The 16,566-nt window shown below is 45.2% G+C and overlaps 1 protein-coding gene across 1 annotated transcript in view; it reads right to left on the bottom strand.

Annotated features, from left to right (window-relative positions):
• Positions 1-468: 468 nt before the first annotated feature.
• Positions 469-16,566, bottom strand: part of LOC126518147 (tyrosine-protein kinase SYK-like) — a 50,718-nt gene continuing 34,620 nt past the window's right edge. The window contains exons 10-11 of the mRNA XM_055064344.2: positions 13,672-13,784; positions 469-12,568 (exon numbers count right to left, since the gene is read on the bottom strand). Coding sequence (XP_054920319.2) covers positions 12,499-12,568; positions 13,672-13,784 — 183 coding nt within the window. The 3' untranslated portion in view covers positions 469-12,498. The remainder of the gene's footprint in view (positions 12,569-13,671; positions 13,785-16,566) is intronic.

The raw sequence follows: 16,566 nt of genomic DNA on the forward strand, positions 1-16,566 counted from the left end.
AGGATGTGTATTCCTGTTGCCCTGCAAGCGCGATGGAGCTAAGCAGGTAAAACTAGCACGGCGTTAAAGAGGGAAGCACAGAAACAAAAGCCGCACATGGTGTTGCCCCAGTCTTCCGCCCTTTGCCCATTTTGCCATGAAATGTCAACTCGCGCAAGCTGTCAACCTTGCCAGCCTAAGCAAGTAAAACTGAGTAAGCTGAGACGCGGATAAGGAAGTTGGAAATGAAAAAAAAATAACACCGCATTCAGGAGTCGGCACAAAGATGCCAAAGAGAGTAGCGATCTTCATGTGTAGAAAGTGACGATCTCGGCTGAATCACGTGAAGCCATAGCCGTATGTTGATGTACCTTGTGCTCTTCGAGTGTCAGCATCAGCTGCGGACGTTCCATGCGTTCGTCTCTTCTTTCCGACGCTGTAATGTACGCGGCCTGGTTTAGATGTTTGCATGAGTACACTCGCAGACGGTTGCAAGAATTATACCTGTTTATTTCCTTCTATGTACATATGTACACGGTTTCACTCAGTCACACAGACGTGCACCAGTGTAAAAACGATGGCTATACAATGACAGCAGGCGGGCACCGGCTTTGCTTCAGTATTTTTTTTTCTTCTTTTTGTTACTCCCACTACGGTATTGTACACACAGTGTGTTATCACAGCAGACCGAGTACTGCATGCCAAGAGCTACGCTGCAAACTGAAACGCTAGTCTCCTAAGGGTGCTCTCGCGCCGCCCTGACAGCACGAGTGTGGGGGTGAGCCGCTTGCGCACTGGAGCCACTGGACTGCGCTGCCAGCGGTCACTCCCTTTTGTCGAGGCTACTAGATCCTGACCCATGCTCGTGCAATTCCATCGTCACCGAAGGGGCGGGACACTCATTTGCTCGCAGCATCTCGCAACGTTTTGCGCAGAAAATCAGCGAGAATCCAGTATGAAGATTTCGGGGTTACAGAAGGGTGAAAAACCATCCCTGCTAGTTTTTTTCATCACAGCATTTTTTTTCCTCAAGCTTTAGAACCTCACGTGCCATTACACTCTGACCTGTAGAAATTGCAGTGGTGTTTCACGAATCCCAGTGTCAATACGAATTTGGAGTGTTTCCTTGCAACCTTTATGGAGCGATATTAAAATTTCTCGTGAAATTGGCAGTAATGTGTCAATGATCCCTATACGACTATAAATTTTGGCTGTTGTTGATTATCTAGAAAGACACTTTCGAAGGCCACCTTGCTATCTATAGACTTTCCACTCTGCTACATGAAATCTCTGTGCTGTATGTAGAGAAAACTTCCCTACAGAGATATTTCATTGATCCATTTTTGTCAACTGATGTCATGTCCTGTGGCTCGTGTAAAGTTACAGGCTTTAGTCGGCAAGAATTGTAAGATCATGAATCCCCAAAGGGTGTCATAGAAAATCAACAGACTTCACATGAAGTTCGTATGGGGTTTTACAGGTACCCTAAATAAATCGTTTAATGCCGCATTCACGTCGAAAGCTCTCGTTGTCCTGCTAGTGGTCAACAATAATTGTAGCTGTGAACTGCTATTTTGAAAAGGAGAAAAACTGCTGTACTTTTTTTTCCTTTTAACTTCTCTAGCATGTAAATTCCAATTTACAGGTAAACTAATAAACCACTTAAATTCATCGTCTGTATCCCACCACCACACGGTTAGATGAATCTGCGCCAGGAGAGCAGCTACAGAAAACCACATAATATTGCACTCCAAAAAAACAAAAACACAAGGATGTCCACTCTACACATCATCTACGTTCCAACAGTTAAAGAAACGTCCAGGTCCAGTAAGGTTATGTTTCCTCGTGATGTCAGAATCGAAGCAGTTCACAGTGATTCCTCGAAATCAAGCATGCTTCCTGTTTCTGATTCCCGGCTAAGACACCGTTACCACAGCTTCAAGGGAAGCAAATATCAAACATATGCGTCTAGTTGAGCTATAAAAACGTGTCCGTTCATAGCGAATGCTCCGGGCTGTGAAATTCTCGTGATGGTCAACAACGAGAATGGACAGGGAAAGTATAAGGGAACGTTATCATGAACCATGAACTGGTCTCACTTTTTTTTTGTAATCGTCTCAGCTTAGAATCAACATTTTCAAATTTGCAAACGTTTCATCTGTTATTTCGACAGAATTACATCAATATAATATAGTAATAACTAATGTAGCCATCACAGCCAGGTGTTCAATAAATGAAGTACTATTTCAAACTTTCATTTTTTGGGCTTTGCAAATTTGCAAAAGCAACATCGACAAATGTTATCTCTTCGCAGTTTCTCCTCCAGCGCCGTTACGAGCACATTTTCTGAAAATGGTCATTCAAATATCTACTAAAAATAGCAACACAGGCGCGATTCGGGTGAGTTGTTCTATCACACTGGGATTATGGGTACCGCTAAAAACACAAAGGTAAATATGCAAGATAATGTAATGCTGTGTGATGTCGATCTCTGCCCTTTCATTAGCACGACTTACGATATCGGGAAAGCCACAAAGCTTTCAATTTGGAACCATTCTTTACTCTAAAAGCCACGTGGTTGTTTTCGATGTGGGGAAGTGCTCAATAATGGGACTCATATAAAACACTGCTTTCTTAATGGATTGTAACAGAAGTACCACTTCCTTTACCGGTTAATTAGTTTATCAGACGCAAATTTTTAAGGCTGCCACACTACGATATGACGACAACCACAAAATAGATTACCTATGCCACGGTCCCCATTATATACGACATTTAATAGGTCCAGTGAGACGATTTCGTGGAATAAGTGTCATATCTCTTTTTCAGAAAAGTGCATTCGAAGACACTTTGTCTTGAGTTTCATAGATTGTACAAGTTCATAGATAGTGTCATGCGAAAGTTCGGTTGCAGTGTTTTAACTCGCAAAAAGTGGATAACAAACACAGTACTCTGAGATGCGTGGGGTGCAAGTATGGCCATATTGTTAGCCAAAACGTTTGTCATCAGCTGGTTTTTCCAAACGTGTCTGGTGTGCCACGTTCTGTTAGTTCGCTGAGTAATAAAATTCATTCTTTGCACTGTGGCATTGAACTTCCTGACTATTGGCAGTGCGAGAAGTGCTGTCGACAGCCGTTGTATAAAGAAGCTCCTCTTCTGACATATGTTCAGCTGTATAATCAAGTCACAGGGAAGTTATCGGACTAAGGAATATAAGCCAAGACAAGTGGTATTAGCTGCGGTTGTTCCATGAACTTTATAAAGGTCATAACTTCTAGGCCTTTCCAAAGGAGACTGTTCATCATTTACATTTTGTTGCCGTAATTATAACATCGCTGAGTTAAATAAATTAAATTATGTGGCTTTACGTGCCAAAAGCACGACCTGATTATAAGGCACGCCGTAGTGGGGGACTCCGGAAATTTGGACCACCTGGAGTTCTTTAACGTTCACCTAAATCTAAGTACAAGGGTGTTCTCACCCCCATCGAAATGCGGTCGCCGTGGCCGGGATTCGATCGCGCGACCTCGTGTTTAGCATAACATCGCTCAGGTGGCGAGGCTAGTTCACTGTCATTAAAAAGAACCTGCCATTGCACAGATTCTTATATTTAATAGTATGAGTTATCAGCTGTTGGTGCTTGCTGAAAATGAAAATATGGGGGCGGAGCCAACATGGATATATCAAAAAGTTGTTTCTTTAAGTTTTCCAGAGCAGCTGGGTCTGAACGCTCCCCTGACTTTTTGCACTAATATTCTTGAAACTATTTTGAAATACCTTGTTTACGTCACATATAATAATAAAATCTGTTTATGGCAAAGTCGTGCCACAGATGTTTTGCCATAACACATTGTCCACAATATTATAACTGCACTGCTCATGGTGAGTTAGGTGAACTTCAGAACAAGAGTAGGGCAGGGAGGTTGACAAAGTGCTAATATATTGGTGGTAGGGCTTTGGTGCGCGAACATATATTTGTCTTAATATTTAGCGGTGATGGCCTTGATTAGGTAATCCTTTGCCTACAGGGAATTGATCACACTCAGTGACACAGTTCAAATATCACTCGGATTTTACTGCGTGCATTGGATATTGAAGAAATCTTAAACGCGATAATGTACTATCAAGAAACGGGATTCCGTGTTTTGTGACTGATAAATGCTAAGTTAGGCGCCCGCAACAAATATAGGAAATGCAACCTGTGTGAATAACGACAGCAGTCACAGTGATCCTCCCTACCAAATTCGAAGGCCTATTCAAATAAATCCATGTGGAAATTCAGAGTTTACTCGCCGTCTCGGTGGGAAGATTTATCAATATTTAAAAAAATGATTTTCACATTGTATATTGGTTCTAGTACACGCTTTGTCCATGTAAGACCAAGCAACTTTGAACGAATTCTCTCAAGTGCATGTTCCATTTCATCATGAACGCTGACGTTCAGCCACGAACGCTGACTGACGTCTCGTTCTTCACCTACGTATGACGCTTGGGCTCATGCAATAAAATAAACTTCGTCGCTACGAAAAGCGTTCCATAACACTATCACTTAAAAATATATATCGGTGCCAGACTCTATAGCAGACCACACAGAACAGATCATCGAGTGTTGCTCTTTCGTTTAAGCAGATAGGTCAGCCATTGTCTATGGCATCCAAGTCGTAACATCAATAAATCCGATGACACCTGCACTCCACTCACTGGACAGACATTGGCCTTGCATGAAACAAGCTCATAAAGTTTACGTGGAGCAGAAACCCCGAAAAAGAGAAAGCCAGAGTGCGGATTATTTCTTGCTCCCCCCATGTTAAGAAACACTAAGCGTTGGCAAAATGTTCTGACTGCCAGGATGCACATCAGCGATATTTTTAGGGCACCTTGCACGTGAGACCTATGTAACATTGCCAGAGTCATTTCGTAAAGAAGCACCGCTGTGCCGGCAGCCAAGTTGAAGAACATGCGAACGCTTCGAACGAAACTGTTGCAGCATTGTTACGCCATGCACCATTAAAGAAGCCTTCCTTTTTTCACAAAGGAAGGCAGCAGTTTCTCAAAAATGAGCGAAGGATACGAAACCGCGTTGTGGAACCATGCGACTAACTTCGCATGCAGTCGGCCACGTCCGGGAGACATTCACCCTACAGCACACAAGTTTAACTCACGGAGCCTGAAGTTCACCCTGTCGCGCACCAGCAAATCGTGGTACATGAGGAATTTGTAGTCTGGGCTGTGAACCAGCAGTCGCGTTGTGTCACGCTCACCAAGGGTTAGAAAAAGGTTCTCTTCTGATACAGAAAGTTAAGCTAGGAAACAAAGCGCTTTCGACGTACAAACACATGCCCGAAAGTTATTTTGCAGATGCTACACCGCCGAGGCTCCGGGACGACCTTAGTTTCTTGATTTGGGCAATTGTCGGCGCATGTTTGCCTGGGCGCCCCGGGGTTCCTGCTACAGTGGGCACATTTTTGTTAATTTTATTCTTTGTGTTCGCATGCTAAACTGTTGTCACTTAGTGCAGGAGCATCGTTCGTGAAACAGCCCGCTGCGGTTGCCAGCTTGTGCATTCGTTGCATGCACATACGCTTAAGAATGCTGAGCGAGAAAATTTTGTTCGGACTTCTCTGACGGCAGCTACGGCAAAATGCCATGCTACTTCCGGCACCGGGCACTGAAAACAAGGTATGCACTTCGAAAGATGACAAACGTTATGGCACATGATGCTATCCAAAATCGATCAAACAGCATTCTGCCGACGCGTTAGAAGTACAGGATGTACTAGTGTGAGGACAACAAAAACATTCAGAAGATGCGACTAGTTCTGAAAGTGAAAGATGGCGCACATTTATGGAACTCTAACACGAATACTTCCGCCCAACGCTTCATTACTCTAAAACAGATGGCAACAGATCTAATCGCAACCACACCTGACACCTTCTACATCTACTTTGCAGAATTGTCCGTCCACGCGTGGACTTAATCGGTACAGGACGCTCCCTACAGACGTACGGGGTGGCAACATCACTTAATCTGCAAGCCTCTACAGCTAAGCAAGGGCCTCCGATGCGCGAAGCGTTTCGCTGACCATTGACCCCAGCGACGCAGCCATAGGACGACGGTGAAACAACAGCACGGAACAACACTCACCAAAACTACCTGCCATCCCGAGGCTCAGACGGGAGGGCGTTCTCTTTCAGACACTACCGCTAGAGGGCTACAAGAAGCGGCAGCAATAACGCAATGCTGCGCTAGCTCGTGGGCTGGCGATTGCATTGCAGTGCATAGATGCCTACAGCTTTATCGGGACACATTCCTTTCAGCTGCAGGAGTGATGGCATTCAAAGATGGCCCACTGACAACAGTTGAGGCCGCGCTTCTCCTTCACGGTCAAGCGTCATCTTGTTTTTGTGTTTGAAATCCTTTGCAACATTTCATCACCTTCATTGCGGCAGGGAGTATTCTGTTAACGCCCGAAAAGGGAAAGCCACAGGTCGTTGCGAGGGTTTGCGCATGTCACATAGAAGCACACCCAAGGAAAATAAAAAAAAAAAGGCATGGCATGGGGACATTCTACTTGTCCAGTACCGCTGTAGTTGTGCATGGTGAGAAAATTGACTGGGCGTTAAGCAACTGAGAACGTTCGGTACGCCGTCTCACACAAAGACACCACAACTTTGAGAAAAATGTGTTCCGCGATACCTTTAAATGAGGACGCAAGTGGCGCATTAAAAGCCTTTACAGATTAAAGTAACGCGGTAAGCACTGTCTTGACGGAGAAGTCACGTCTTCAGAGTGTGTCATACCTCTGCGCACAAGCCTGGGAGAGAATATAATTTGGGCCAATTATGGCCATCCGCACTAATTTCTGGGATTCAAGTCCTTCTTCGGCTTTTCTAAAGCTTTGCGGTAGAAGTCTACCATTGGAAGCACGCTTAACAAAACTGTGCATGTTTGGAAGCGACATTCCGACTTGGTGTGCGCAAAAGTGTGTGTAAGTTGCGTTCCGTCATCCTACTTAGCTTTTATGACCAAACCGACTAATCATACTTTGACCATACCAAGTGCTGTGGCACTGTTGATGATCCTGTCAGGCTGCTAACCAGGATCACTGCTGTTCTAATGCATAACCGCATAAATATGCAGAATAACGTGGTTTGAAAGCCGACGAGTACTTATGACCCCCAGTGCAGACGCAGATGGTTGTTTATCTCAGTACTCCTTAATGCGTACTCAACTGAGCGGTTTTCAAGGAGTCATGAGAGCTCTCTCTAACTTACGAAGTGGTTTATTTATTGATTTGAGAGCATGAAACTCGAAAGAAAGTGTAAAAAATCTCCAAAGTTTAGTTTCTGAACCAAAACAGGAATAGCATCGATAGCATGTGCCGAAATCTTGTAACGCTTGATTTTATTTTACACTCTTTTGTGATCACGTGCTGCATCGGCTGGCCAATCCTAATGAGGACTGCAGTGCGGCATCGTACCGAACCAATAGCAGAGGTTAGAGGGAATGGAAAATGAAATAGTTCGAAAATATGGGCACAGGTAAGCATAATTTCCTTACAGGTGCAATTTGCAATGCTTGGCGACCAGACCTCGGTTAACAGAGATGAGTGTTTAATTAGGCCGGCCGTAACTCGTCACTTGTGCTGTGGTGAAGCTGTACGAAACAAGAATGCAAAAATATAAGCTATCTGGACATTACCTGCAGTGAGGTACTGCTGAACAATTTCGTTTCTTCCAATGCAGAACTTACGTGAGACATGTTAAAAAGTCGCATATTGAATTCTGAAGCTCTCGCAATTTTCCTGCCCGAAACGTTGCTGCTATTAGTTGAAACAAATAAAGTAGGCTAAGCAATTTTTCCACGATGGTTTACTTTCTCCATTTCATAAAATTTGCGTTTGCAAAGGAACTGGCGGGCGAATATATATAACGAACAAAGGAAACGAGGCTTTCCTACGCACTCAGTACGCATTGAAATCGCAAAGACCGCGTTTTATTTCTTTCTAGTTTCGTAAGATAAGGACGGGTATTTTGAACTGACGCTATTTGAGCAACGATCAAATGATGATGCAATTAGTGAGACGTTCTTGTATGGAAATTTTGATGGCTGTCTAAAATTTGAGCAACGCAGTGCATTTTAACGCGATAAGGGCCCCGTGTCGCGAAAAATCCGGTGTCGGCGTTGGACGTCGTCTGACGAAAAATCATTCCCAATAACGACCACGCCGGCCCTTCACGTGGCGCCGAGGTGTTACTGAACTAATTGAATTCCTCAAAGTAAGATGCATCAGAAAAATTGTAAAGTACAACCTGAACACAACCTATACACCTGATGGCGTCGGATTGTAATTTGAATATACCAGAAAACGTAATTCGATTACGCGGAAACTGAAACATAAACTCCTTTTCCGGCATTTCTACCATTCATAGAGTGGTGCGGCCTTCTCGGTTCTTTGCAACAACACCATCCAGATGGCGCTCGCCTCCACGCATCCACGGCCCACGCAAGAGGCGGCGTTTCTACCAGAAAGCTCACCCGCTCGCCTTCGTGCATAGCGTTCCCCGCCAGCGTTTCCCGGTAAACATTACGGTTACATAAGATGCAGTTGCCGGGAAGCGTGAGAAGCAGTCAGGGATCTTTGAATGCTGTTGCGTTCCACTCTTAAATGCAAAGCTTAAGTGTTCTCTAAAATTTCTTTCTGTCTTTATATGTAACTGAAATATGCAAAACGGATGAGCAGTAACGAAGCAGCGCACGTAATGCAAGCATTCTTGATCTCTGTTCTAGTCATGTACAAGAACAAATAGTAACTTGACATATTCGAATGATGGAGCCTAGAACCAATGCTGCCTTCCATTCTTGAAATAAAAAAATGGCAAGCTGTTATTTCGGACAAGATACATAGATAATGCGTATACCTGTGGATCGAAAAGACAATTTTCACTGCACCGTGATGCAGTGTGTAGTAAAATGTTACTCCATGTTCGCTCGTGATAAGCACAGTTACAACCAGCCCCAAGCAGTGCCACAATGTCTCAAATAAGGTGTGAGAGAGCGTGCTATCGCAGAGAGAGCATGTCGGCTGTATGTAAAGGTCGAACATCCATATGCCACCTTCTGGCCACTTTAACACTTTAACAATAATAATAACAGTTTGTTTACAAAGCATCTTCGAAGTGTCCTTGGGGCGTTACCAAATGCCCCGATTTTTAACACCTTCCCATCTTGACTACGGCCACACTTTCTTGATTTGACGTAGTAGTTCTGCGGAAACCCGCAAGGCGGAGAGAAGTAATGAATAAAGGGAAATCAGACATCTACCCGTTCGTAGCAATTGCTACAACGGGTAGAACTACTACGTCAAACGCTTGCCTTTGCTTCGTGTTGTCGACAAATTCGACTTCGCCCTGCCATCTGCTCGCCACCTGGTTGGCTCAGATGGTAGAGCGGCTGCACCGGAAAGGCGGTGGTCCCGGGTTCGAGTCCCGGACCAGGACGAATTTTTCTTCAACCTTGAGGCTTTCCTTTCGAGGAACCCGTTTGGGTTTCCTTTGTAGCAATTGCTACGAACGGGTAGATGTCTGATTTCCCTTTATTCACTTTCTTAATTTATGGCGACGGCTTGCCGACGTGGTATTTTCCATGGAAACCTGGACGAATGTTTCGCACCTGACTGTTTTTGCCGATTCTATACATTAAGCATGTGGAGCGTGACCACTATTCCGACGTTAAACGCATTCTGCATGTGATTTTACTTACGGTCCACATTGTATTATTTTCCTTGCAGTGTGCTTCTGTGTCAAAAAATGTTAGCTTCGTGAAATTCACTTGTCTCCCCCAGCACTTACTGTATTTAATGGAGATACATTCACCGGTAATTTGCTGGTGCAATGCCGGTTTTATCACAAAAAGGGTGGCAAAGAAACGAACCAGTTTCAATGAATATAAACACAATTATTTAAGCCATATTACTATAATGTCATAACAAGTTTGAGAACGATCCGCTTGTGATACACTAAGTGAGCTGCAGCTATTTCGTGACATATGAACTTGAAAACTATTTCTATTCTGAAACATATCATGTCCTATCGCATTTGCATGGGTAGTTTGAAATTGTATGCGTCTGTGTGTGTGTGTGCGCTTTGTTGGTAAGTGAAAGCTGCATCATTGGAATCCACATGAATCCCAATCCTCGGAATCAAAATGATATTGTTTCGTGCCATTGGCGTTATTAGATTTGTCGAGTCTTTAAGCAGTCTGAATAATTAAGGCTGACTTCAAAGCTTTTACCGTTGTAGAAAGAGAAGATGGACAATATGGTAACAGGTTAGTTAGCCCTATAAAAATGTAATGTGCCCCATTGCTGCTATATCCAATCACCCGATACAATCAAATAGGTTTTGCATGAGATCGCACCGAATTCGGAGACATCAAATTTATGTAGAATACAGGCTTCCTTCTACATAAATTTGATGTCTCCGAATTCGGTGCGAATCCGGTGGAATACAGAGTCCCCAGGAGCATGCATTCCCTGTACGCCCAGTGAAAAATAAAATGTGTTCTTTTAAGCAGCTTTCATTGTTGAATAAAACTGCACTTGAAGCACGTCCATTTCCAAGATAGAGAAGGAAAATAGCATGAGCTTTCCACTCTTCACAGGCTATGCCACTAAAGAGATCTTGAAAAGGAAAGTGAGATCAGGGCCTTTTAAGAAGAATTATGTTGAAAACATTGCCCAAAATTTCTCGAGAATAACGCCAATAGGTATGCCCGTGTCGACCCGCAGCACAAGAAACTAAATGTACGTTATGGACCGACGTCTTTATAGAGTTTTCGCAGGACAACAGGACAATAAAAAACTTCAGAACACTGCGTCGTCCATCATCTTCGATATAGAAGACGTTCTTTCTTGAAAATAAGGAATGTGAAGATAGAAAACAAGCAGAAGGGCTCGATAAGTGATTTGTCAGGCCTGTAGAGACTTGTCTGAAGTCTGCTGAATAAGCACAGGACAAAAACAGTGGTTCTTGAATTCTATAACAGGCGATCAAACACAGCCCAGAAGCCTAATGTTCAAACGCAAAAAGAGCCCCGATGTTGAAAAAAATCGCGGAAGCTTTTGCCTACTTTACGATATGCTCCCAAACTTTAACACTTTCGTCAAGGCAGTACTTAAAACTGGACTAAGAATTTTACAAAATATTGAATACTTCAAGCACTGAGATACCGGGATGCCGATTTCAACGGTAATTTTACATTATCGAGAAATTATGACCATAATAGCTGAGCGCAATGGACGCGGAAAACTTGTGCCGATGAAGTGGGTCAGGCAGGAAACTTCGGCACCATGAAGAATCACTCAAAAGTCGCTCTCTTTGAACGTGTGTATGTGTTTTTTCCCTTTGTTTGAGCTGCACACCGTAACGGTAGCCATTCATTATTGCGTTCCTAGTAAACTATGAAAAATTCTAATCGTGCCTTTTCGAGTGCTATTCCTGCGTCCCAATCACTGGGCTGGGCTTGGTGTCCCTCAGAGGTGGATCGTCTTTGTGCGTAACGATGACTTCATAAGCTCTCACTAGACGACCTGGTGTCTTCGCGGCTTGCTTGCTCTCACAAAGAGAAGCTTTAGCGTACACGCGTTTGAAGTGCGCAAGATGGCGGACGGGAAGTATGTCAGACTTCACGCGCACGTGTGCACGCCATGTTCTTTGGAGGGTAGAACGCGTGGTAACCAGAGCTCTTCAATCATACCATTGACCCCATTTATCAAAAGCCAAGTACAGTAAATGGCTGTCGGTGATGTGACCAAGTTCCACAGCACCTACGGTGAACAAATTAACTATAATACACCGCGTTTTGAGCACAGCGACAGCGAAAGAAAGTTATCTACGTCCATTGTGAACAAACCCAAATAAACCCATATTTTCCGTCAGTACCGCATTTTTTAGTCAGCCATTTGTAGTTCTGCTGATCAGGCAGCTGGTGATGACCAGTTTCAATTTGTTGTTCACTGGGTGGATCATAAATCATGTAAACGTAAGGCTCCAGAAAAAGGTACCCCAGAAGACGAGGGCTTTGATGAGGAGTTTCGGAAACGGTACGATTGAAGAAGCCCCCAGGTAACTGCGTGTGTTTCTTTTTAACATTCCATTCCCTCGGCAGTCGTACTACTGTGGCTCAGAGAACTCCAGCGTTTTCTTGGCCTCCTACACTGTTCTCGATGCGGTGCCAGTCATGGACTAGAACGTTTTTTCAAACACGCCCCTCACACTGACCGACTGACCGACCGACGAAGCAACAGTTAGGCGCCATGAGCATTTGTCGACGGTTTCGTGGTGGTGCCTTCCGCCTCTAAACTGCGGTAACAACATCACAGATTGGTGCCTTGAGGTACTGTGTTCCCGGCTGAGGAGCCGGGTGTACCGCTGACGTCGGGTTACTGGCAGCATCTAAGCCATCGGCGCTTGTACCACTCAGACACTTGGTCTCGCTGGCCGTGTCATGAGCGCCCAGTCAGGTGCAGTCTTCTAGTGCCTCTCGTAGCGTGGCGCAGATTTCAGTGAACGAGGGCCGGTCATCGGGCCTGTAAAAGAATGTGCGGCAAGATCAGAGCCCAGTAGTGAAAGCACCCATGCTATGTGCAATGTCATTCGAGAAGTCGTGTCTTGAAAGTGTGCTAGTTGGTTGCTACAGCACCTATTCATATCGTCAGACTTGATCGAAGACAATTCAGAAACAAAGTAATAAATAGGCATAACAAGGGCGGTACAACCAATTTTTACTGAACCGTTACAACAGAGTTTTTTTAATATTTTCACCGATGCGTATGTACTGCAACGTTTTCCGTCGAACGTGTACTGCGCAAAATGAAAGATCACGCAATCAGAATAAAACTTTGAAGCCCTCACTGTCAACAACTCCGACAAATGTGTGTGAGCTGTGTGAGGGTTGTGCGAGTGGTGTATAAACAAAAATCACCGCCTAAACACTCCGTACAGATGGTAAACTAGCGAAGCTAAAACGTGTGGACCCGATGTTTATCACTGGGTTAATCCCGACTGTTCATTAAACGACGGCTTCGTAGGCTGCCGGATCCTCCGTACGCAGTTGCAGGCGCACGGCTGCACGAGCCTGTTCTTGAGCCCGGGCTGCAGCACCGGCACGGCGTAGACGAGCAGCGCGCTGGCTGGCCTGCTGCTGGGTTGTGCAAGCAGTACGCTGCCTCGAAAAGCGCGGATCTGAGCTCGCTGCAGCCTCCCAGTTCCGGTTACGCGCTCTCTAGTAGCCGCATTTGGTCAGTCCACAGTTCCGCCGTTAATCGCATCTTTCCAGATTTAAAATTTCATACGGCTTGTACGGAGAGCTCACTTCACTATCCCGATTACGATGAGCCCGGAGAAATTACATGTTGAGAAGTTTATTTATAAATTTTCGTTAAATAACGACTAATTAATTACGACATATAACTTGTCACCCCCTGGTCTTGACGACTGAATGCATGTCTCCTAAGGAACGGTCCTCTTATTTCAAAGTGGCTCTTTTTGAATATTACTTAACGTATTCGTAGAAATACTCGGTATAGGGCAAACCGCAGGCAGGTACATAACCCCTCAGCGCTCACATTGCCAAAAATGATCAAAGGGTACGAACTCAGTGGTAATATTTTAACCCGTAAGGGCGGCTCACTTGTACTGCCAACAGGACTGCATCAGTTGATAAACCCGGTCAGGACAGTCGTCAGGCTGTTGCAGTCGCTTGCCGCTTTCCAGCATTGCCAGAATGCTCTGGCCCGCCAGTCCCTGTTTGAGAAGTGAGAAGAAAAGCGTGACTCTCTCGTGGAATGCCCGTAATGTATTCGATGGCGACAGCAACCAATAGGTGTTATCAGCACGTATAGGCTGAGCCAATGTATCTTTCGCACTTTTTGGTTGGACATTTCAACGTAGTTATTTATGTGAACGTCAACTGCGTTGACCACGGCCAACGACAAGCCGTAGACGGGCTGGGCTTTACATACGGTCCCTCCGTATATTATGCGGCATCTAAATAGTTCCAATATGGGTGATTAGGTGAGTGCCGGCATTGAGGCAACCTCCAGACATATTAGCTCACTGGTGGCACACATATCGCCACATGTGCCTTTCCATTAAAGGATACGGATTCCGTTCGTTCCATAAGGCAATGTCCGTATGATCATGCGGCTTCCATGGGTTTCCCACTCTCCATATCTTCCATACAAATTCCATAAGCTTCCATATACGTCACATTAAATCTATAGGTTTTCCACATATTTAAAACGGAAGATATACGGAATCTGCTTTCGGTAGCATGACATGTGGCTTTCTTCAGTAGGGATGTCATTTATAATATTAAATGGTAGTTGTTGTTCGCAGTTTGCTCTTTTGCTGGACTGTTACGCGGAGTATTCACAATACCTGCTGGACGGTGGTCCTTAGTACACAGCCTATGGCAAGCTTGCCAAATGGGAAGAATATCTTTGCCCAGTCGCAGCCAATTAAGCAAAGCAACGTCACGCTCAAGGATGCGGCGATTTTGTCTTCGAAAACTGTGGGCCGATTCCGGAGACAGTGTCGTTCGAAAAATTAGGGTGTCTCAATGGCAGCGTTGACGTTCGGCCTGGAGACTCCACGTGACCCAGTCCGCGTCGCCTTTTGAAAGCGTCGGTGCCTATTGGTTCTCTCTGGCGCGGTCGTGCACCGCTGTTGCCGCTTCTCGGACTCTCTTCGACTGCGTGTGTGATGGTTTGTGCGTGCGTGTGTGTTCGTGTGCCTGTATGTGTACAAGTGTGCGCGTGTGTTTGTGCTTGCGTGTTTTTTGTTCATATAAGTGCGTACGTGCAAGCCTGTTCATGTGCGTATGTGCATGTTTGTGCGTTCGTGTGGTCTGTGTGCGGCTGCGTGTTTGCTTGTGCGTTTGTGTATTTGCACCTGCATATATGTGCGTCTGTCTGTGTTCGCGCTTGCGTGTGTGTACTTTTTAGTGTGTGCACGTGTGCGCGGGCCGGTTTCTGCATGAACGTTTGTGCATGTATGTGTGGTTGCGTGTTTGTGTGTACGTGCGTGTGTGAGCGCTGCTTGCGTGTGCGTTGCATGTGTGTTTGTTTGCTTGCATGTTTGTTTGCGTGCGTATACGTGTGGGTTTGCGTTATGCGTGTGGGCGTGCGGGTTTGTCGGCGTGTGCGTGCGCACGGGCGCGATTGTGAGCATTAGTGTGGGCGCGCGTACGTATCTCATAGTGTTGACAGAGTTTACGTACAGCGAACTCGTTCAGAATTAGAGGAGTGCTTGTCGAGAAAAACTATATGTCCATTCACGTGTATTTAGATATTTGTTTGTGAATAATCTTTCCTCTTAATTGCCTAACTTTGTGTTTAAGTCATTCTTGAGAATACGTTGCTTAACGGAACACTTCCTTTTACAAAACTCCGGCTTCAGGCTACCAGGGATAATTGTGGATGACTGCGCCAAATTCACGACGGCTCTCGTACACGTTGCGAGGCGGCGTGGCGGATGTGAGACCGTGTCCCCACCCTGAAAGCCGGCCTTGGTATAGAGGTGCCTTACAAAAAGCAGCCGCCCCGAGCCCGGTCGCTCTCCTAGCTCCGATTGCCTCCAGGCGTTCGAGTGCTACAATTAGACGGTATGTCTCGGGATTCAGAGAGTTCACACGCGCGCTGCGTGCCTGATGGAGTGGACGTACTCGAGAAGATACCCCTTCGTTCTTGGGCGTTCTATGTAGGAACACGCGACGAAATGCCACGCCTCGATGTAGAGGAAACTCCGCATAATCCTCACAAGAGATATCTACTTGTATCTATCAAACCTCGCCAACCATTGGTTGCATCGTTACGTGGAGGAATGTGGGACGTCACCCTAAACACCGTGAACTGAGCGCCCGCTGTGCGACGCAGCGGTGTCGCTGACCACTAGTTCGCCAGAGGGCTCGATCTAGCCACTTGCAAGTATGTGTCCTACTGCACTACTTATAAGCCGCTACTATCAACAATAGGAAGCATCCATGCAGCTGAAGAAGCAACGAAGAGAATAAAATAGCACGTACGAATAGCTCTTCAGAAATAAAAAGATTGCCCACACATCTGCGTCATCTATACCTTTGAAAAATGCTTCGCATGACATAGGTAATCATTAAGGATATTTTCTGCTTTATCTTTTTGCAGTCTTCAACAAGAAAACAGATATTGGCACTCTGTGATGAGATGAGTATCCGATATGAGGATTTGATCTCCGTCTCCTTAAAAGAAAGTGGGAGAGACGATGTAGGATGCAAAGTATTGGGGGTGTTTTGGCGGCTAACTGGAAAGTACCACCGCCGATTACGTTTACGCTCAGCGCGGTTCCAAAAATATGGTGCCATGCACCTAGAAGCTTGATATATAACAATATCGCTGATTAAATGTGATAGTGGCTGCCCCACCTGCGCCCCCCTTTTTTTAGTTCGCAGCGTTTAGGTGCCATTGGCTACTGCATGCCGCACGAATAAGAATGAGATCTGAAAAAGCAACAGCAAAGACAGAGAACCAAATCAAAGAGCATGGACGCA

This window comes from Dermacentor andersoni, chromosome 11 (genome assembly GCF_023375885.2).
Source record: "Dermacentor andersoni chromosome 11, qqDerAnde1_hic_scaffold, whole genome shotgun sequence".
Lineage (NCBI taxonomy): Eukaryota > Metazoa > Arthropoda > Arachnida > Ixodida > Ixodidae > Dermacentor > Dermacentor andersoni.